The sequence below is a fragment of the Eublepharis macularius genome, chromosome 2, assembly GCF_028583425.1.
Source record: "Eublepharis macularius isolate TG4126 chromosome 2, MPM_Emac_v1.0, whole genome shotgun sequence".
Lineage (NCBI taxonomy): Eukaryota > Metazoa > Chordata > Lepidosauria > Squamata > Eublepharidae > Eublepharis > Eublepharis macularius.
Genome location: NC_072791.1, coordinates 31,783,731 through 31,807,936, shown reverse-complemented (window position 1 = coordinate 31,807,936; position 24,206 = coordinate 31,783,731). Strand labels below are relative to the sequence as shown.

The following is a 24,206-nucleotide window of genomic DNA, read 5'->3' as shown; positions in this document are numbered from 1 at the left end:
CAGAGAAGAGATACACAAGAGGGAAAAAGGTCGAAATCAACAGGCAAGAATTTTTCTAAATATTATCCTCCTGCCTCACAAACTCCCTAATTCTCATTGTCCGCACATGTTGCTTTGGATCTAATCAACTGTGTGAAGACAACTACAGGTAAAATGCGGCATTCTGGATAATTCCACTCAATTTTTATTTGCTTTTCAGGACACAATCCTAGCGCCAGCTAATGACAGCCTACGGCAGTGACTGTATAATCGAGGAATGTATTTTAGTCATAAAGTAGATCAAACAAGCAGTTTTCTCTTGGATAACAGGGAATGATTGAATGCAAGACCTCAAAATCCCTCCCTGTCTAGAGCAATAAATCTAAACAGGAGCAATGGGCACTGGTGTAAGTTAACGTTTGAGAATTCTGATTTTCCTACTATTCTTCTGAGAAACCTCGGAGACTGTTTAGAAGTGCTTCAATAAGAGTATCATAATGGAAGACAAAATGGCTTAAAAACTCTTCTCCCCACAATCTGCAACCAGAGGTATAGTCTAAGTGTGGCCAGAGTTGGTAACTGCAAAGAAGTAGCCATGTTAGCTTCCATTTTTATAATAAAAATTGATTTTCATCTCCAGCACAACGTAAGCCTCAATTAATACCTAGACAAATCGAAGGTGTTATAAGTGTAAATTCCTCACCTTATACCACCACACTGTGAGCAGCTGTCATACCACAAAAACAGGATGTGTGAAAAACCTTAAACATTTAAACATTAACTTTACATACAGCTGTAACAAGTACATGGATTTTACAGTTCTTTTGTGCAGAGATTGCAGACGAGAATCTTAAACAGTACCAGAGACTATTATGTAAAAGAACTGAGTAATACCCTGGAGTTAATCAGGCAGTACAATTCTTTAGATCGTGTTTTGGCAAGTGGGAATGGATTCTTGTGGTAGCATGTCTCTACGGTAGCCACATTCCAAAGCCTGATATATAAAATCTTCCACATAATCACAAGAACTCTGGCTGCAGAATGTACCTGATTATACTGTTTTCCTTTCACAAAATCCACTACATGCTAATATTTTTAGGATTCTTCTTCCACTAGATTTTAAAGTAAGAATACTTTTACTTGTTCAGCATTAAGCATAGCTTGCATACAGTTTTTATGTCAACTCTATAAATTTTATACGACAAAAGTTGATTATCAAGAGTGGACACCAAAACAGCAAGCTAAAAAAAATTTGTATCACACAGCCCCAGTTGTTCAGAATACAGAAGAAATTTGACGATACAGAAGAAATTTGAAAAACAAACAGGAACCTGATACAGAGCTGAAACGATACTGAAACAAAACAAACTGACATGACATATTAATACAGTGGAGAAACTATCCAGTAGGAGCATAATTACAGTAAGAGACAGTATACACAGCAGTATAGCAGACAGTCCCTTTACCAATGCATCTCTCCAAAACATTTCCTTACAGCATCGTCTTGTTACCTGTGAAAAAAGACCTTCTGAATAATTCAGGATTGCACAGTTTGTGCTGGAAAGCCAGGAGAGTGGGATCTTTCTTGATCTCTTCAGGCAGACCATTCAACAAGGTTGCATACATTTATCATAAACCCAACAATTTGGTACAACTGAATCATAATTGCTCTCAACTTAGCAACAGTTATAGAGATAGGACCTTCAGTACAATTTAGAAAAGGAGCTCTGAACGAAGGCAAGACCTATCAAATGGTGTACAGGAACACGAAGAATGCTTTTCTGGTATGCTTTTCTTTAAGATATGCTTTTCTGTGGCATTTTCCTATTGCTGCTCTTGATGCTTGATTCCTTTGGCTTGGGCCTGCACACACACACACACACACACACACACACACACGGACACACACGGACACACACACGAACGCACACACACGGACGCACATACATAACCTTCTAACAGACGAATGCAACACTCTTTGCTCCTTTCACTGAAACCGAAGAATACTGCTACCTTCCCAGAAGGCATTCTTTAAAAATATTTATGCTGAATCTTTCTATACATTTATTCTGTAAACATGGCCAACCCCCAACTGATTTGCAAGGCAGCACAGAGAATATGTTTACTTCAGCTGGCATATCTGAATGGATGGTATTTTATGAAAATATCTTGATGCACATCCAATTTTCTGGCAACATGATAAATGCTTGTGTGAGGTGTTCCATAAGCCAATTTGCATAAAAGGATATCAAAGACAGCCTCCAAGTAACAAACATTCCAGCAAAAAAGGGAATTAGGGAGACACACCCTGGAAGAAAACTCTGCTGGACTGAACACAAATTGTTATTAGATGCTTGCTAGATGTTCCAAACCAGCAATTAGCATTTGGCTCTTCCTACCCTGCTGACAGACATCCTCAAGACAAACAAATTTAAATATTTCAAACACCAGCAATTTAAGCAATGTACTCTGTCGTTCAGGAATTCATGCCTCGTTTACCTTTACCTTCTCAAGTAGCACAGAAAACTTACCTTATAACTGTCCTCTCAAGAAGACAAAGAAAGTAACAAGTAATTCAGATCTCAAACAATTAACACTGCCAGGACACATTAAAAAGTCTTGCATGAACATGGATTCGTCCTTAAATGCTTTTACAGTCATATAGATAAACTTCACCCCGCTTTGCAAATGAAGAAACCATGAAATAAATATGTAAATGAAAGGTCAAAGGTATGAACTATGAATTAAAAGCTCTTCTACTTTGTATCATTAATTGTACGCTTTTTGTAATGAGATAATATCTTCAGAAATTTTAGTATTAACAGTAGTAGCAAAGTGCCAAATAAATGAAAACATGGGTGGCATTGCATAAATATATTCCTGTCCGTTATAGAGTTGTGCTGGCTCATCCTTTAGTGTTTGTTAGTTTATATTTTTGATTTATATTCCACCCTCCCCACACAAACAGGCTCAGGGGTAGATTACAATTTAATAAAAAACATTTACAATATAAATTATATTAAAACAGTTTAGATAACAGTACAAAACAGTATAGTATAAAAAATAGATAGCAGCACTCAGTAACAGGGTTCATCACCTGAACTACCATTTAAAAGTTTTTAAAAAGCTAGATGGTGGATGTATCTAATCGGGAGGGATCCGATCTCCTCTATTTGGCTGGTGGAGGCCAAGCCCCGCCTCAACCGTATGCCTAGTGGAACATCTCTGTCTTACAGGCCCGGCAAAAGGATAACAAATCCTGCCAGGCCCTGGTCTCATCCGACAGAGAGTTCCACCAGGTTGGAGCCAGGACCGAAAAGGCCCTGGCTCTGGTCGAGGCTAGGCAGGCCTCCCTGGGGATAGGAACCACCAACAGTTGTTTATTACCTGATCGTAATGCCCTCTGGGGCACATATGGGGAGAAATGGTCCCACACATACGCTGGTCCCAGTCCGCATAGGGCTTTATAGGTTAATACCAAAACGTTGAATCTGATTCAGTACTTCACTGGTAGCCAATGCAGCTGGCGCAATATCGGTGTTATATGTGCACCATTCGGCACTCTGGTGATGACACACACCGCTGCATTTTGTGCTGCCAGCTGTAATTGCTGGATCAGATCCAAGGGAAGCCCCACGTAGAGCACGTTACAGTAATCCAGCCTAGAGGCAACCATTGCTTGAATCACTGTATTTAAATTGCGCGTCAAGAGATACAAGGCAAGATGCCCAGTCTGTCGCAGATGGAAAAAAAGAGGACCTGACAACCGCTGCAATCTGAGCCTCCATTTTCAAGAAGGCATCTAAGATCACCCCCGAGCTCCTGACCCTCGGAACTGGTGTGAGTTCCAACCCCATTAAGGGTTGGAAGCTGGGGTCCCGAATCCACATGCCCGCAACTCAAGTACAGAACCCTCCATGTTCGTAGGGTTTCATTTAGGCTGACTCTGCTTCAACCATCCAGTCACGACTTCAAAAGCATGCTCCAGGACATCTGGGGCTGAGTCAGGTCGTCCGTCCATCAACAGATAGAATTGGGTGTCATCAGTATACTGGGTGCAATATTGTTGATGGTTTCGGAGAGCTGGACCTGCCAGTTCTCCACCAGCTCATCCAATGAACCGCCATGGAGCATCAGTTCCTGCAGAGCATTCCGGAATCCGATCGAATCCATAAGTTTCCACAGGCAAGCATAAATTAGCTCGCTGCCCTTGCATTTCCTTGTTGGGAAATGTTTTCATTTATTTGGTACCAATTGGTTTGGCTCAAACGCTTTCTGCAAGATGAGCCATCTGATGGCAGAGCCAGTGTGCTGTAGTGGCTAGAGTGATGGACTAGGATCTGAGTGACCCCTGGTTCAGCTCCTTGTTCTGCCATGGAAGCTCGCTGGGTGACCTTGGGCCCATCACAAACTCTCAGCCTACCTCACAGGGTTTGTTGTGAGGAAAAATGGAGAACAGGAGAATGACGTAAGCTGCATTCGGTCCCCATTGGGGAGAATGATGGGGTACAAAAGAAATAAAAATAAATAAATGACGGGTCTAAAACCACCAGCATCCCCCTCTTTAGACTTCCTCTTGCTCTAAACAAGTTCCATTCAGATGAAGCATGTTTGTGTTGCTTCATACCAAAAACAGTAATATCTGTAGCTCCCTAGGCCCAGTTCAGAGCTGGGGTCCACAAAAGGATGGACATTCTGGGTTAAGATCAATCCAGTCCCAATATTAGTTATCTTCACTATGAGAATAATGGACAGAAAAGTCATTCTGGGTAAAGCAAGCAACATAGCATCTGTTTTACTGATCGTGTGTAAGAAATTCTAATTGTACTATAAAATACAATTACAAAATTCTTTTTTGAAAAGGTCCACAAAACTGTGAATTCCCTGTTACCTTCTCCTCACAGCAGCTCTCTTGGCCTCCCTATCATGTCTTTTGGGTTGCTGGCCTGAAGAAACAGGTGGGGACGGGGACTGGGAGCCTGCAGCAAGAGAGGGGAAATGGGCAAAGATTTCCTTCTCCTCCACAAAAAAGCTGTTCCAACCAAAGAGTTACTACAGCACCAACAGAATGGCACCACAGGATCCAATCCATGGTCTTCCACAGGAATGGCCTAGTCATCCTAAAAGGCCTCTCACTTGGATGTGCCGAAAATATATATTATTCCAAATCATGAGCAATTTGCTTTGACAGAAGTGAACTTGTCAACTGTGTACAAAAGCAGACAGTATTTTGGACCAGACCACAAACATTCCCCCCCACTTCCCTAAACATGCAAATACACCATCCAGCTTGATGAAAATGCAAGAAGAGGCTTACCTTGCATATAGGCCTCTATCTGTCTAATAAGCTCATAAGACTTTGATCGATCCAGCAGTGTCCTGATAGCAGGCAAGGGGTCCAGAATGATCGTTTCAGGATGAGCATCAATATACTCCTAAGAGAAAGATGAAATACAGCATAAAATGTTACTAGTCATTGTGGCAAATCCATTGGAAATATAGAGAATGAATATACGAAGGGACGAATGTCATGTAACAAAGAAGGTAGCCCCAGGTTCACTTACCTAACAATAATCTCTCTCAGATTTCAGGTTTCTTGGCAGTTTGCCAAATACACCTTTGAGATTTTGAGGAAAGTAGCAGCAGGGCTCATTTTGAGGGGGAACGTGCAGGAACGCAGTTCCAGCAGTTCCACAAAGAGGTCACATGTCAGGTGGTCCCGCCCACCTGACTCTTGGCCCTTTTGGACCCGTTTCAGCCTGGATTGGGGCTGAAACGGACTAGATTGGGCCTCTGACGGGTGGTGGATCACTCTCCCACTCAGCAGTGGTCCAATCCTGACCATTTTGGGTCCCTTTTTGGCCATTTTCAGCCCCCTTTTGCCATTTTGGGCCCAATTTTGGCCCTGAATGGCCTGGATTGGGTCCAAAACAGCCAGGATAGGTGATGTCAGGGGGTGTGGCATATGCAAATCAGGCATGCTAATAACACACTTCTGGCGATGGCAAGGGGCATGGCATATGCTAATGAGTTATGCTAATGAGTTCCTCCAGCTCTTTTTCTACGAAATGACCCCTGAGCAGCAGCATAGGTTAATAATGCTATGACTGGTAGCCACATTCTAAAAATGGAAGGTTGTGGGCTAGAGAATATTTTTGTCCTTCTACCCTAAATGCCCAGTGGATGAAGAAAGAAGATCAAACACTTAAAACTCCTCCTTAAAATCCTTGGCAAAATGAACATGCTGAACACCTCAGGAAAAGATGAAATAATGAAAGTTCCTCTGGGCCATTACTGAGGCAATCTCCACAACGGCTAAATGTCTGAGCAGCTCTGAAGTTAATTCCATCTCTATAGCTCAAAGTGCCGATGGACACCTTATGAGGGTCATCATGAAAACTGGCAGTGGCAGGCTTAACCATATTGTGAGTGCCCACGTCGCATCTGCTGTGAACGGAGTGATGTAGTGGTTAAAGTGCTGGACTAGGATCTGGGAAACCAAAGTTCAAACCCCTACTCTGCCATGGAAATGTGCTGGGTGATCTTGGGCGAGTCACAGTCATTTAGCCTAAACTACCTTGCAGTGTAGTTGTGAAGATAAAATGCAGGACAATGTAAGTTGCTTTGGGTTCCCCACTGGAAAGGTGGGGTATAAATGAAGTAAACAAACCCAGGCCAATATCACCAGTTCTTCTAGTCCAGAACAGTCTATGACAACAGGTAGTGGTTTCCCAGGGGCTCAGGTGAAGGTCTTTTCCAGCTGTACGTCCTCAGCTATTTTTGTTTTTTGCTTTAAATGGAAAGACTGGGCTCAAATCTGGGACCTTCTGCAGGCAAGGCATATGCTCTGCCAATGAGCTATGACTCGTCTCCCATCCCCTACAATTACTCCTTTGTCTGAATAAAACAGCAACCGCACTGCTAAGTTGGCACACAAAGGCTTCCATAGTACATAAAGTGCAGTGTGTCATGCAGTGTCTTAGGGCTGCCAGTATGCTACGACCTATGATAATGATTAATCCGGATCTACATTGTTAAGCAAACCCACAAAGTGAACCATAAATCAACTTGTCCCTTAAATATGGTTAAGAGAGCAAGAGATGGGAGAAAAAAATTAAAACAATAAAAACTGGAATCATCTGAGCAGTGAGCTCTGGGGTATTTCCACAGATTGCATACCCTGTATTCCAACTTGATTAAAAGCATCACTGTTGGTCTCTTTACTGACAGCTACGGAAAGTTGGGCCTACTCAATAAGCCCTCCTAACTAGTGTAACTGCTTTACCTGCCCTGTTGCCACCTCCTCTGCTTGGCTTTATCAGGTGTACCTATCCTATTTACACTCACCTTCACATAAAACTTTTTGAGATGACTATGCTCCTAGCTTACGATCAGCCTGACCCAGATACAATGTGTGTGTGTTTTCTTCCTATCTAATCTTTAACACAATAAAAGCCAAAAAAATCCAAAAGATTTGTGGGTAGGATTGTCCTTTGTTTGGTAATACACATTATCAAGCCTGTTGGCTGGCAGGAGGCCCATAGGGAAACTCCTGGTTGATCGTTCCTGGAATGCCACAAGAGAGGCACAGTGTGCCAGGTGAGAGACAGAGATCTTAGCAGAAAAGGAACAGAAACGGTCATTGGGATATTCTCCATCACACCTAAGAGTTCTGAGGGCCAACAATAATTTGCAGAGAGGAGAGCACCTCTGGCCCTTCCCTTCTCTACCAACCAGAGAATCTGCCAGTGTCTATCAGTAAAAAATGGAGACAAGTTCTAGAAGGCCAGTTGCCTCTGCCAAAGCTGATCTGGACTTCAGAGCCAACAGCAGTAGCTCCTGGGCCTGCCTCAAGGCCACAACCATACCAGATGCAATGCCCCCTTCTTGAAAAATTCCCAGACACAGGCTTTATTTCTTGTGGCTGCAAACCTCCTCTGCCCAGCACCAAGAACACCAAAAGATACCAAGCCAGGAACGATTTAAGCCCCATTCATAAATGACCAGAAGTAGCCATCATCCCAAGGCTACTCTCTCCATCTTCAATTTAATAATACAGATGGATCATGAGATTATATACTACATTAGCAATACTTACTGCCCTATTAAAGAGGTGTTTAGGTAGCTTGACATGCAAGTATGCATTCCACCTTAACACTTAATACTTCTGCTGTGACAGGCAACTCCAAATTTCCACCTATCTCCAGGGCTCTGAACCAATCCTGGGGGTTCTGCCCTCAAGCAGCCCCAGAGACTGGCCAGCCAATCAGAGCCCATGGAATGTCACTGGTTGGGGGGGGGGAGTGAGCCACCTTAGTTTTAAAAGGGAGGATTTATAATTTTTCCTTTGGACAGGGAGATTGTGGCTGTGGATAACACAGCAAGCTGAGTTAGGCTTTTCCTTTGGGGCTTTTTAGTTGGGGTCAGGGTACAGTCAAATACTTTTTTAAAGGAAATAAACAAGTACCCTGAAAGGATCAGTCCAAAATCTAACTTCTGCTGGTTCTGAGGCCAGGTTCTCTGAGAGTTTAGAAGAGGTGCCTAGTACTTGAGTGGAAGCTTGTCAGCTGTAATAAAGAGGTTACAAAGGAATCTTACCTGCTGAGGAGACCTGTCTGGGTGTGGGGAGGAAGCATTTATGTTGTTAGCTTAGGCTCGGGTTCAACTAATTAACTCCGGGGGGTGGGGTGGGGAGAATAACCTCTGGGGAGTGCAGCGTGAGCCAGTTGTACCTTGGTTCTTACAATGTATTCCACACAAAATCTATAAATGTTTCTACAACTTATTTCCTGTAAACAAATCTTTAGTTGTTCTGCTCCAACTTTGTGCTGTCTGTCCAGTCAAAAATAGCTGTGGGAAAGAGGTTTCTAATCACCTCACTATCAAGTACCCGCTATTAGGATCACAAATAAAAAAGCCCTTTAGGGAACATAAAGCTGCACACTACTACCAAATTAATAAAAGCCTGTGGACCTCCTTTTTATTGATATTCTGGTGGCTGGGGTTTAAACAGAAGGAGAGGCCCACAGGAGAGCATTTTGTTCAGAGAGACTTATACCTCAGAGCTCTCCCTTCTCCCTCCTCTTTCCCCCATCACATCAGGACTAGGCCCCTAACAAAATCAGTGGTGGTACAAAGCTGTGCAGTTGCAATATACAGCAAAAGTGGTGCTAACCAGGTGCTAACCATCATACTGCCCATATGGTTATCAGGAGTGATATGGCAGCAACTTCACTTGGTGTTCCACAGAGATGCAGCCCCTTATCTCCAGTCTGATTAAACTAGAACTGGTCAAATAAGATCCTTGTTCTTAAAGGCACCTTAGAGATACCAACCCAATTGTCACTTTTCATTCATTCTTGCAGCAGCCATTCTGCTCAGACCACATAGTAATAGCACTCTTGAACTACCGTGCCAACTATGGACAGATTACAAATGCAATTCAGAAAGAATATTATGCAAGTTTTGGTTTTGCTAGGAAGCTGTTGTGCTAGTAGGATCAAGCTTTCTTTAGCCATGGTCTTCCTTCATTTAGGGAGGGGGGGGGACTGAGATATAGAACTTTTCCTGGATTATGCAATTTGCTATAAATGAAAAAATGCATGACCACTTCACCAAGAAAAATATGTAATTTTGTTTTCCAAATGCGAGCAAGGAAAATGCCCCTTTGAGCAACAGCAAACTAAAATGGCTATATTAAGGCATTACTTATTTTTAGCTTGACCTTGGATTCCTCTAACTCTGTATCTCTCAATTAGGCCTAGGGAGTAAAGCGGGTTAGGAATACCTACCACCTTATGCAGCCTGTTAAAGTCTACATGTCTTAGGAAACAGGCTCAACTATTTTCACAAGCAACAAAGATTTTAGAGTAACAACAATCCTACCGTTAACACTAGTTTTATTTTAATGCTCATGGGAAGGATCTCACTGCTACTCTGCAGCATAGGCTATACAACCCATCATATGACATTCCATTTAATGGAACAGCAGGAAACGAAGTGCTAGTTTCTAGACTGCAAAAAGTAACAAAAAGAAAACACAGTTCAGGGAGGGGAGGAAGCATATATAAAGCATCAAAACGTAAATCTCTAGCTAAGTTTAGTCCTGTATTCCAGGGGAGTTGCTCTCAAACTTCGTAACATGCTGGCCAGTCCAGTACTAACTATTCTTTATTCACATCACAAACCACTTAACAGCCCTGCTACTCTGGCAAACCACCCACATCATGATACTGTCTTACCTTCAGTAGCCATGATGTGCTTCTTGCTTGGGTCATGAAGAAGGAACATATGAATACCTTATGCTGAGACAAACCAGTGGGTCCATATAGCCCAGTATTATCTATTCTGACTGATGGTAACTTGCCCAAGACTCAGGTAGGAAAAAGACCTCCCTCCAAAATGTGCTACCTGAGACCCTTTGAATGGAGGCACCAGGGACTGAAATAAGGTCCTTTCTGAATGCAAAGTATGTGCTATCGTGTTCAGCCACAGCGTCCCCCTTGACAGAGGGGAAATCCATTGAGAGAATCAGACATAATACTGCATACTCTCAATTCACTTCAGCATCTGATTTATTTATACGTCTCTTTATTTATTTAATTGGATTTATATCCCACCTTCCCCACAAGCAGGCTCAGGGCGTGTTACAACATCATAAAAACCAAATTTAAAACACAATAAATAACAGTTAAAATCATAAGAATAAACTCAGCAGATCTCTTTAAAAAGTGGGAGCAGAAAAAAGCAAAACAGGCAAGGGACCAGCAGGATAGTTCGCCAGCTCCTCAACCACTCTCATAGGCCTGGAGGAACATCTCCGTTTTACAGGCCCAGCAGAACTGTAATCAGTTCCAGAGGGCCTGGGTTTCAACTGGGAGAGCATTCCACCAGGCTGGAGCCAGAGCCGAAAAGGCTCTGGCCCTGGCTGAAACCAAGCGAACATCCTTGGGGTCAGGGAGCACCAGCACATGTTGATCTGCAGAGCATAACGCCCTCCAGGGAACATACAGGGAGAGACGGTCCCAAAGATATGCAGGTCCCAATCTGTTAAGGGCCTTAAAGGTTAACACCAACACCTTGAACTTGATCCAGAATTCAACCGGGAGCTAGTGCAGCTGCTGCAGTACAGGTCTAATATGTGTCCTAAACGGGGTTCCCATGATGACACACACCACTGCATTCTGGACCAGTTGCATTTCCGGGTCAGTTTCAAGGGCAGCCCTGCGTAGACTGAATTACAGTAGTCCAATCTGGAGGTGACCATTGCGTGCATCTGATGAAGAGAGCTGTGGTTCTTGAAAGCTTATGCCTCAATAAAGGTGGTTAGTCTTAAAGGTGCTCCTGGACTTTTTACTGTTTTGCAACTACAGACTAACATGGCTAACTCCTCTGAGCCTAAGGGCTGAATCGTACACTGGGACTGAGGGGATAATCAAATTGCTGACAGTACATGTGAGACTGGCATCTATGAGAAGCAGGGCCTATTCAATAGTTACCCCAGCAGTGCGGAATGCCATTCCTCTAGTAGGCACATGAGGTCCTCAGTCTTGGAGGCAGACAGACATTTGTGCTCCACCATGCCTTCGAGAAATGGGCTTTGTATTGCACCAATGCTTTCAGGAACCCTGCTCTGTCTGTTCTGTGTTTGTCTTAGGTTAGTTCTAATGATAGCATTTTACTTCAATCCAATATAAACTTTGTAAATTTAGTTACTGAAAAGGAGGATACAGATTGTAATTATGAGTGAATAAATGGTTTAAAAAATAAACCACATTTAGTATGATTTTCATACAAAATTAAATAAACCAGTCTTTCAGTCCTCTTCAGGGAATCCTGTTCACACTGACTTTCTTGTCAAGTAACCCCCTATGCACACATGAACATAATGAATCTGACCGCTCTTATTCTGATTCTGATTCTTATACTGAATCAGATCATTGGTCTATCAAGGTCAGGACTGGCCGTAGTTTCTCCAGGGTTTCAGGCAGAGGTCTTTTACATCACCTACTAACTGATCCTTTTAACTAGAGATGCTGGGAATTAAACCTGAGACCTTCACCGTGAAAGGCAGGTATTCTTCCACCTTACATGTTGCAGAGAATTCTAGAGTTGTTCTAACCCACACACAATTATTTTTTGTGGCTGCACAGTGCAGGGGGAAAGCAGGAAAGGCACAACAAACTTATCTGTCATTACCTCACACCTCAGTGAGAAACCTCAGGATTCCCTGGAACCCAGTTAACCACCATGAAAATAAACAATTGCAGAGTCACTGCTAGTTCTTTGCTTTTTCATGAGCACCCCATCCTTTAGGTTTTTAATAACCAGAGAATAAGCTGTAAAAATTAACATTTTTGTAGTTGAGGCTGTTTTGAGGCTTATTCTCGCATTATTTTTCTATAATTATAATAAGTTGCCTAATGAATGAATGGAAGTTACGGAGCTATCCAGTTGCTATCCTTATGATGTAAATCATTAGTGCTGGTTTTCCTTCATTCCAGTTTACATATTTTCCTACATGGAAATTTATGTAGGGAAAAACATACTGCGTACAGCAGAGTGTGTTGGTGGGAGCAGAATATAGGCACGGCAACTAATTGGATGTCTCCATGGACAGAGTTGAATGTTTCTTATTGTTTCTACAGCTCATACTTTTTGATGGACTGTGCTCAGCAATAGCCAAACAATTAAAGCCAAGCATGGATCAAACTGAGGATCCATTTAGTCCAGACACCCATATCTAGCAGCGGTTAACCTATCAAATGACCAAAGACCAACAGCAAGATGGTGATGCCTACAAACGAGGCATTCAACATCTCAGTTGTGAAGTATCTGACCTTGAAGACTCAAAGACTAAACAAAGCCCAGCCTGAGCTTCTTCCAGGGCAATGTCCAAATTATTTCAATTGGCTTTTCATAGCCAGGAGACAACATTGTACAATGGTTACATTTCAAAATGTGCTAGGCAATCAATCAAATACATTAAATAACCAATGGCTACATTAACATTCTCTTTGCAGTTTGCCTGGAAATGTTATAAGGGGGGAATGCCTTTTAAAGTCAATTCAGATCACAGTGAAGGAAAAAATATCAGAGTCATATATAGAATTTACATTAACAAGAGGCAAATGCATTGCAAGCAACTAAATAAAAGGCCTAATTAATAAAAGAGTATTACATCTTTATGAAAAACATATTCTCAGATGTTGCATATCCAGAAAGAGATCTGATATTCCCCAGCACATATTTCATTTACAGTCAAGTACTGACCCTCCATATATCTGTCTATCTGTATTTGTATAATAGATAAATAGCATTCCAAAAAGAACACATCGTGTCCAAGAAAAGGCAGCAATTAATTAAACTGGACATAAATTACTTGAATGGAGACAGACAGGGTGATTAGCTACATCATAAAGGTCATGTTAGGTTATTAATGGGGTGCTATCCTATGCAGAGTTACTCCTGTATAAGTCCATTGATTTCAATGGTCTTAAGACTGGAGTAACTCTATATAAGACTAGACTGTAAAGCTACAGCCAAAAAAAATCAATTGTTATGACAAAGACAATACTAAAAAGCAATTATGTCTGATCAGCTGAGTGAAGGCAGCACAGTGCACAGGAACAAGATCAGAAAGGCAAGTGATTCAATCAAGGGCGACTGGGCATTTTAAGAATGAGAGCCTAATGACCAAAACTAAAACTAAAACAACCCAATGACCACAGAAGGACTGGCCATGGAGCTAACAGCATATTTTGTGTGATGTTGGCACATTCAGAGCATATCTATCAACACTCACTGATATAATCCGAGCAGGATGTACACTATGCGTCAGAGCAATTGCTATGCACCTGTGTAATCATGCTCAGCACAGCATTCTCAGAATGTCTCTTTAAATTTTAAAAATAAAATCAAGCTTATTTATTTAGGAGCTTTCTATGCTACCTCTTCAGAGTCCTGCACCCGAGGTGACTTATGGAAGAAAACGACTGTGGTAGTCACTCACTAGCACACTACCACTGGTTCAAGATCCAATTTCTGGAAACTGTGATACACAGGGAGGAAATGCTAGGCATGGCACAGGAACCTGCATGTGCACTGCTGGATCCAAGCCCTAATGTAAATGAAAGCAATCTACCTAACGGTGCGGGTATATTGTCAGCAATGTGATGCAGTCCCCCTTTTGGTCCTGTTTTTCTTAATTCTGATGTAGCATGGGTGTTAGGAGAGTGAGCTTCATGCCCAACTGCAGGAACACAAATCCTTACACCTGCTTAATCTGAGACTAGCAGGTGAAAACAGCAGAAGTATGAAAAAGGCACCTACAACCCAATGTGTTTTGCAAAGAAAAGCCTCTATATAAAACAGCAATTCAGTGACAGTGACTGTCAAGAACCTGTACCACAAAAATTGTGATAGCATTCAAATAATTTTTTTTGAGGTTGGCAGCAATGTTTTATTAGCGTGAATTCACCTGCTAATTAGAACACAATTCATTATCCAGTAATAAGCCCAGGGGAAAGCCCCATCTGTCAGTTAATTCAGAGGTCGAATGCTATTTTTACATCACTGGGCTTTTCTGAGCATTTATTACTGCCGATCATTGCATAAGTGTGCAGCCCTTAGCAGAGGGCTTCTCCTTGTGTGAGAAGTGCAGGTTATTGTCAATTAGTGTTGCACGATGTGGTGCCGGCCTCTTCTGCAGCAACAATTTCAACAGCTAGCAGGAGACCTTGAGAACAGGCTAGGCAGAACGCAAACATACTGGGGTATGTCCCAGAGAAGACTCCTGGGAGATAATGCATCTAAGTAACTAACTGAGAGGGAGGAATGTTTGGGTGCTGATGAGAATTAGCCCAAATATACAGGACAGTCCTACAGCTCCTCCTCAAAGGCCACTATCCTTGGCCACCGAGAACAGAAATGCCTTCTTTGTGTGCTTGCCTTAAATAGTTAGGTAAGAGGGTACTTAAACCATATATAGATTCAAGTGCATTTATTAAGAAATCCACTTTGAAATAACAAGAGTCGACTAATCTCTGAGAACAATAATTCCTTTGCTTTGTGTATTTGAAGTTTGGCTGCAACAATTATGCAAAGATCCTCCCTTTTAAAAAAAAGGTCCCTCCATACAAAATGTGAGAACTAAAGTCTTACTTCCAAGCTAAGCTATTGAATGTACAATGCTCACACAGCCAAGACTGAGCATTTTAAAGTCACAAGAGCATACTTCTGCTTTGTATATAAAGATTGCTCAATAATGGCTAGTAACTGGAATGGCTCCCCTCATTTAAGTAGGTTTCGCTTTGACATTTATCTCCCTGGATGTTGTGCAAAAAGCAGCTTAGTAACATAAAATGCTGCATCTGAAACTTGCAAAAGAAGCCACCCTCAATATTCAGAGCAAGCACTGAACACACACGAAGCTGCCCTGTACTGAGTCAGATGCCTGGTCTATCAAGATCAATAGTGGCTACTGTGACATGGAGCAGCTCTTTAGGATCTCAGAAAAAGATCTATGACATCATCTACTACCTGATCCTTTCAACTAGAGATGTCAGGGATTGAACCTGAAACCTTCTGCATACAAAGCACTGAGCCATGGCCCCTCCCCAACTAAATTTTTATTCTCCATTCCCTGCCCCTTATGTAATTTTGGGAAAAAATACAATTTTTTTCCAGTGCAAGGAAATGCCATGAGAACAAATCATATGCTCTGCTTTTTAAAAGGGAACAAAGTACATGCCTTTAGTTGCCAACTTAATTATTTACCACATTTATATATCACCTTTCTCCTAAAGCATTTCTCCTCCTCAAGATGCTTTACAGTTTAAAAAAATGTCTCTGAGACATGATACAAAAGAAACTGCTAGGAAACATAAAGAAAGAAATACAAGAAGCACCAACTCTTCTATAACATTCCATATTGAAACAATGGGAGCCCATTCTGGAAGGGGAGGAGCCAGGCGAGAAGTGGTTCCAGCAGAATCAACAACCAGGGCCGCCTTTGGTGTCTTGCCTCCATCTCTGACAGGGCCAGGGGTAATGGTGCCTAACCTCACATGACTTTTATTACAGACACTGGAGAACTTCATGGATAACTGCTAGAATTTAAGGGAGAGTCACCTATTTAGTGTGATGTGAGAATGTGTCCCAAACCAGCCCCCTCATGTTGTTCTCTCCCTTCTCCTCTATAACTTTTAAGATTGCAAACCCAAACCATGCTTCCTCACAGCCAACAGCCAATAGTACTGGGCGGAGATAGTGCGACATTTCCAAAGGGCAAGTGATATTTAGAAGTTATGGGAGAGAAAGGAGAGTTCCCTCATGCGGGACATGCCATTTATTGTGCAGTTCTGCATAAGAGAACAAACTTCTCAGTTTTTAAAATGTTTATAGTAAACACACAAAGTTACCCTTTATATAGTTCCTCAGTTGAGTATTTCTGTAGATGCAGTTACAGGACTAGATCTATACATGCTGTTCGAGAGCAGGCAGCCAAGCTATGTGATTTGCATCCCCTTCACAGGGTACCAAATCTACCTATGTGCTATAGTGTTGAGGAATATTCTCTCTGGAAATATTTACTGGGCATACAGCAAGAGCTGATTAGAATGCTGTTAAAACACAGGCTAATTCATTCATTGTCAAAGGCCATGGGATTAAACAGCCAATATACTGCTACTGCAAGTAAAGGGATTTTTGAGCATGGCATGAATGGTCTACAGACATGGCATCAGATTCTTTGCTCCATAATACAGGGGCAAGTGAGCAGTAGTCACTAACATCTTGCCATCTCCCTCTACTATAAATAATAATGAAGCAAAAATAAATAAATAAACCTTGTCACTCACCTGGAACCTGTGAACCAACTCCAATGACTGGCTGTCGTTTTGGTCAGCTTCAATGATGACATCTGTTAATTTGTGTATGATCACATCTAGTGGGCCCTGATCTTCGATCGGTCTGGTAAGGTCAAGCTGTAAGAATCACATAAAAATACAGAAAAAAGAAATTTATTCCATGAAAGATCAAAATCAATTTGTTTTTAAGGTGGAAACAGAGGAATATTTATTTATATAGTTATTTACTGTCTGCCTTTCTCAGTGAGTCCCAAAATGGATTACACAGAGCAAGGCAATACAATATAAGCAACAGCCAGGACATTCACCGAGGAAAATACAATATGACCAACAGTTAGAACTTTCAATAAGCAGACACAAAAGGGTATGGTTGCAGAAAACGTGAAAACAAACTTAAATCCAAATACAGAGATGAAACCTTTCTGAAACAAAGTGAAACTAATTAGCATGACATTTTTAACAATGCGGAAACTACCAAGAAGGAGCATATCTACATTATCTTTCAATCATGTCTCTGTTATGCAAGCCATATCAATTCCCTCCCCCTGCAACAATGTGGCCAGGCGGGCAGATTTGTGTCTCGCTGTTCTGGCCCTGCACAGCATTAGAGAGAAATTGGGAAGAAGAGGACCTCGAATCATAAACGCTAGGGATGCTGATGAGGTTGGGTAGGCAGTGAGCAACCTTGCCTGACATGGGCCATCTTTGATAAACCCCATCCCCACATCTACCAGCTCCCGTCTATGCTGGAATAGTGTAATCACCATACATCCCGCTCCAGGTAGAGATAGCCCCCACAACAGTAAAGAGACTCCTCAGGGACCTCACATTCAACAAGCCAGTGTCGCCAGATAACCATACAACAGTCCAGGGCTACAGTCATGATATACTGAAGTTAACATTGCCCAACAGGAGCCTTCTGATCCTGGTGTCCGAGTTACGGTTTCTGGTGTGGATCTCCATCTTTTATAGCTGGGGGGCGGGGCTTGTAGTCATTGCGTACAGTGGGCCCCCAGCTTCATGCCCTATGCTAAGAGCCACGGGCCAAGAGCCGTTGTGACAGCCTTCAGCTGGTGCCAAGAGGCTCACGCCTCAGGCACTGGTCCTTTGAAACTGAGAGAGCCTCACCTAACAGAGGACAAAAGGCACAGGGGCTAATAAGGATGCTTGCAAGTTCTGCCCAACCTTTTCAACACAGGTACTTGTGACCCTCCATTCCTGAGCTTCTGGACAAGGTGCTGGCCAGCTCCTAATGGAAAATATGGGAAACATCTCTTTGTAATTTATTTACTTCATTAATATCCTGTCTTTATCCCCAATGAGGAACCCAAGTGGCTTCTTCTCTCCTCCATTTTATGCTCATAACAATCCTGTGAGATAGGTTAGGTAGTATAAAACCTGGCCTACTTGGTTCACCAATACTAGTATTGTTTAACTTGACCTGGATAGTCCGCTCGTCAGATCTTGGAAGCTAAGCAGGGTCAGCCTTGGTTAGTAAACTAGATGGGAAGGCCAGCAAAGAAGATCAAGGTCATTATGCAGAGGCAGGTAATAGCAAGCCACCTCTGTTAATCTCTTGTCTTGAAAGCTCAGTGCGGATCACTGTAAGTTGACTATGATGTGATGGCACTTTCCACCAGCACTGTCTACTTTGGCAGTGGTACTCCCAAGAAGTACCCTGGCTCTACTGATACCTGCCCTTCTTTTTAACTAGCGATGCTACTTATGGAGCACTGTCCTGTTCCTATATTTCATACAACATCGGTGTATTAAGGAATTTGTACGTACATGTACTAGACGAAAATGGCTTGATGAAAATGCCGACTCAGTGTGTGGAAGTGGTGAAAAAGGAAACCTGTATACTGGGGGGTTAGTAGGAAAGGAACTGAAAATAAAATGGTCAATATTGTAATGCCTCTGTCTATGTTGAGGCCTCATCTGAAGTACTGTGTGCAGTTCTGGTCACCATATCTCAAAAAAGATACTGCAGAACTGGAAAGGGTACAGAAGAGGGCACTCAGATGGGATTGGAGCGCCTTTTCTAATGAGAAACGGCTGGGGAGTCTGGGGCTTTTCAGTTTTGAAAAAGACAGCTATGGGGGATGGGAACACAAGTGGCTTGAGAAAGCTTTTTCTCCCTTTCCCATAATCCTAGCACTCAAGATGATGGGCAATAGATTAAGAACAAACAAAAGAAAATACTTCTTTACTTAGTAATTAAATTGTGGAACTCACTGCTGGTAGATGTAGAGATGGCCACAATCATGGATGGCTTTAAAAGGGGCTTAGACCGATCCATGGAGAAGAGTTACATCAATGGCTACTAGCCCTGATGACTAAAGGGACGGCAAACCTCTGAACCCCAACAACAGGAAGAAACATCAGGAGAAGACCTTAGTCTCTATGACCTCCAGGGTCAATGGCTGGTTGGGCTGAAACGGATGACTGGACTAGATGGACCACTGGCCTGATCCAGCAGGGCTCTTCCTATGTTCTTCACTTATATAAACAAACCGTTACTGATGAATACACCTTATTAAGAAAATAGATTGACCTTAAAACTCCACACTCATTTGTATGTCTTTAGAGAATTGTCTGGGGTTGCATGATGCTGTTCAGTTTTCTGCTGAAGCCAGAAGTTTTATAAAATCCATTTCTGAGAGTATGCCTATTTTACATTATGAAGTCAGAAAAGGGATCAAAATAAAAAGATCATCCTACATCTCACAACACTCATGGCACAAACATACGTTCTGCTGGTAACTACATAGCTTACACTTGGGATCAAAGATGAGAAGAGCCAAATAAGGATTTATTTCGCTTTTACGTGAGTCCCTCAGCAGAACAGAGTAAAAGCAACTGTGCTAAGGCACATACAGGAAACTTCACCCGGCTCAAGTCATACTATCTACAACAACTAGAATCTCCAATCTGCTACACACCGAAAAAGTTCTTTCCAAGCACTGAATAGGAAAATCTATTGTCTAATTCTCCCTGAGCAACCCATTTTACCATAGCAATCCAAAATAAAGATTGCAAACCTTACAATAAAGATCGCGGCCATCTAAGATCCTTACACTCAATTCACCAAATGAACACAATTCCAGTTAAAAACCAAAACAAACTGCTGAAATGAATGGGAATTGGGATAAACCTGCAGTATGGGCTTGGATCCAGCAATGAGCAAGCAAAAACATAAAATGGACTTAGCGCAGTTCCACTTGCACAAGATCTTGTGCAATTTCTAGCTTATTTGTCCCTATACATTATAGTGCCCAGATACTGGTTGCACAAGATCTCTCCCAAGCAGAAATGCAAGCAGGAATACAATAAATTAAACTTTGTACTGGGTACTGTGGTCTGTCTTGTCTTTCTACTTGCACAGGAGTGGAAAATTTGCTCTGGATCCAACCCATTATATATAATATTAAAATGCCCTGACAAGACAGGTGACTTCCTCCACATCATACAACATAACTGAGATGAATCAGGGAACACCATGCAAGCACCTTGCAGAATATCAATGACATTCCTAGACTGATGCAGAATTCTCTGTTCCATGTTCTAGTACTGACTAGGCTGTCAGCATTACCAGGTTTGTTGAAATATGGATAACTTAAGGCCCAAACAAGGCCTGATCTTGTCAGATTGTAGAAGTTAAGCAAGGTCAGTATTTGGATGAGAGACCACAAGTAGGCCAGGGTTGCTAGACACAGGAAGGCAATGACAAGCCACCTCTTAACATTGCTTACTTTGAAAACCCTATGGGGGTCATTGGAAGTCGGCTGTGTCTTGACTGAGTGCGTGCATGTCAGCACATACACACATGGTCCAAATTATATGTCATACTACTGTGCATTTAAAGGTGATTCTGCTGCGCCATGTCTGAACTGGGGGCGCAGAATGTAATTTAAAGCACCAAAGTGCATAAGCTAGACTCTCCCTGTCCTCTACCACTCTGACCTTAGCAATCTGCTCTACAGATCATTTTTCATTCAGCTGAGCTCCTACAAAAAGTCAGCCAAATAGAGAGAAAAGTACATGTGAACAGGTGAGGAATGGGTGACAAATTCAGAAGCCCCTTTCCTACCATCTTGTTTTGGATGTGACTCAGGGAGGCAGACCTGCATTTGAACACACATACTGGATGCTATGCTGTCACGAATCTGGGCCTTTTATTCAGCTAGAATGGAATACTGCTTTCTACTGGAATTCAATCCTGTCAGATTTAGAGAATTACCTTTCAGTAGAAGAAAAAAACGGTCAAGGTTATAAAACAGCCACTTCGTAAAATCCCTAACCCGTTCCATATTTTTTTCTTTAACCTTTATCACTTTCATTGCCTGTATGGATGCCAAACGGCTGCTCTGAAATCCTTGGGGAGGTGATATGAGGAAGGCGTTGAGAAGACAAGCAGAAGTGCTGTGTGTGACTGTGCTGGTCCCTGCCCCCAACAGCACACAGACCTGAAATCTAGAAAATCTATTCAAATCAGCTGATGATTAAATCCAGGACCCTGATGAGGCATCAGCAGTCAGCCCATGACATTTAACACGCACAGGAGGGAATTCCAGTGCCTCTCAGAAACTGGGCTTTTATGAAGTCTGCTAGCAGCTGACTCAGAGCACTTAAAAATGGGGAAACCGTGTATTTACTTTCAGGTTAACCTCAACCATTCAACCAAGTTCCCTGGAAGAGTGACAGGACGCAAATGCAACAAATTAAGCTTTACTTCCTTTTGCGTGCAGGTTTATCTTTTACCTTGAAAAGGATTTACAGGAGGGAAAGATAAAGAGGTGACCAAAGCTCTCCACTTGCACATATTAAGAATTCAGTAGCTCCAGCATAAGAAAAGTCATTCAAATGCACAGAAAAAGAAATAAAGGGATGAAAAAGCATCTCAGTACATGCTGAGAAATAAGGAACGTCTGAAAACTAAATCCATTCAACATCTTTTGTTAAGAACAACCGAAATATCACAACACATTGTGCAAGCTTTCTAGTTCTCCAGAACTCTTAATCATGATTGCTGTTAAAACACGTGTGTGTGTGTGGGGGGGGACATCTTTCAGGCCTCCATAACTCTGAATCTTTAAGAATGTCTGTAAGATGCTTAGCTGTCTTCAGTAGTTTGTGCCTGTGGCACACTGGGAAGAAGCAAAGATGGAAGCCATTCAGTTGAAAATATAACCCATAATAGTTGATGGAATGTCCCTCAGATTTGAAATAGAATGCATAAGTCCCTTAAAAGTCTGAGAATGAAGAGAAAATGTAGTGGTACTTCTAACAACAATATTAAAGAATAATTTTACTTGGTGAACTAAGAATCAATATATTCCAGTCTGTGGAAGTATAATGTTTGAAATGCCATTAAGCAGGAATTAAGGCCGCATTTAACTCCAGGCATCACACACAGTTAAGTTCCCTCAGAGTGGCTGGATATAAAAAACATCAAAACTGATTTTTTTTCTTCCTACATATTTTAATGTGTTCTTTGTGTGCCCTTTTTCTGATGAGAAATATATCATACTGGAACCAGTTCTTTGTAATTTGACTACTACGGCTTAAAAATCCCTGTGGCGAAACAGGCCCTGTGACCACCTCATTCTACCATGGGCAATGTGGAATTTGCTCAGCTGGCCCCGGTCTCAAGTGTCTGGACCTCAATGAAGGGTTCTCCTATCCAGCTCTTTCTGCCCCCCTCACTGGTCTCCAAAATCTGGGATTATCTTTTTACTGCCACCAATAGATCAAGAATTAGAAGTATACATGTCTGGTTTCCTGCAATCAGACCCCTCTTTCCTATCTCTTCAAAGCTTTTTCTCCAAATTCAGGGTTACTCCAAAGTACCATGGATGTAGGGGAAAACCTTGAAAATCTCACTTTCCAGCATTTTTCAGAGCTAAGCAGGTATCTCCCAGCTTCCCTTTTGTATATCGTTCAGTGTGAGCCAAGTTAGGTGTTTCTGAGGGTTCAGAGACCCCCTAAAGAACACCAGTTTCGGGGGGATGGGACTTTACTTATATAAGCAATCATTCATTCCAAAAAGAAAAAAAGTATGTAATTGTACAACATCTGAACAAAGGCAAATAAAATAGGCCATGCACATAGCCTCACCCCTAGGTCTAAAACTTATGTCCCTTTCCAAGGATGGTAAAAAGGTAGGGACAATAATTTTAAAGATTCTTGATTTCTTGTTGAGGTTCTGCTTAATGTCTCTACCTTTCTCAGCCATCTTCTTGGCCTCATCTTCAGATCTGTCCCTCCTCAAAAGACTTCCAGAATCTCCCCTCTCATCCCACCATGTGCTGTGATGACACAAAAAGACAAACGTTCTCTCTGTACTCCATAAAATCCATCCCCATCTACTTAGAAGATACTGTCAGCTTTCCTTGCCTATGTGTAGCTTCAAGCAAGAGTGTTTTTTTCTGGACAGTTTCATTAAAATATACTAACATTCTGCTATCTTTGTAAACTGGAAGCTACTCAAAGGGGAAAATTCTTCCGCAATGTTCCTGCTGCCTGACAAGGCAGTTTTAGTTTAGCTTCTGAGCATTCCCAGAGTTGCAAATTTTTTCACAGGTATTTGGAATCATTTCACCTCAATCCCAACATCTACTTTAAGGACAATTCTGTTATCCACAGAAATCCACAGCTAATTAGGGTGAATAATTTTAACAGAAGGATAAGAGAGACACTTGCAGTGTGATCCTGAGAACACTTTCCTGGGAGTAAGCTCCACTGAATAGATCCAAAGAGGATTCTGAGTAAGTCTGTTTAGGATTGCAATATCTGTGATGCAGACGACCAAGTGTGTAAAACATTACACTGGTCATGCTCACACTTCTCAACAAAGAGATGTAGAATTCTTAGCACAAGCAACTGCACAACAGAAAAGACAGAGGTGCACGAATAGCTGTGTGAAATAAACTGGTGAACACCCAAATGTTCCAGATGCCAAGTGGACTTCCCCCCCCCCCCAATATGAGTTTCTTGCCCAAGCTGCTTGAGAAAGGAATATAGCTGCTCCACATGTACAAACAGGTTTCTAAATGTGGAACATGTTCTGTAGTTAGGGACTTCTAACAGTGAGAACCATCAATGACCAGTCTTAGATAGATTGAGCAGTTTGCAAGTTCTCCATGTTCCAGGAACAATTCTTAGCTGTAGAAGGTAAACATTTCTAAATTGGAGAGAGTTTGGCATATTTCCACTTTTCCTTAACCAAAGAAAAAATCCAGTCTTTTCAACACAAATGTCAGCTCCTGTCACAAGCCTGACAAAATCTAGTGCACATTTCTGATGGCCCTCTGCTGAGCAAGACAACAAGGCAGTGTTTGTCCTTGGCTGGAATTCCCG

The 24,206-nt window shown here is 42.0% G+C and overlaps 1 protein-coding gene across 3 annotated transcripts in view; it reads right to left on the bottom strand.

Moving 5' to 3' along the window:
* ITPK1 (inositol-tetrakisphosphate 1-kinase) overlaps positions 1-24,206 on the bottom strand; it is a 177,374-nt gene that overhangs the window by 40,538 nt on the left and 112,630 nt on the right. For all 3 annotated transcript variants that reach the window (XR_008596593.1, XR_008596592.1, XM_054972977.1), the window contains exons 3-4: positions 16,839-16,964; positions 5,297-5,414 (exon numbers count right to left, since the gene is read on the bottom strand). Coding sequence is in view for 1 of the 3 variants with exons in the window: in XM_054972977.1 (XP_054828952.1) it covers positions 5,297-5,414; positions 16,839-16,964 (244 nt within the window). In the remaining 2 variants the exon portion in view is untranslated. The remainder of the gene's footprint in view (positions 1-5,296; positions 5,415-16,838; positions 16,965-24,206) is intronic.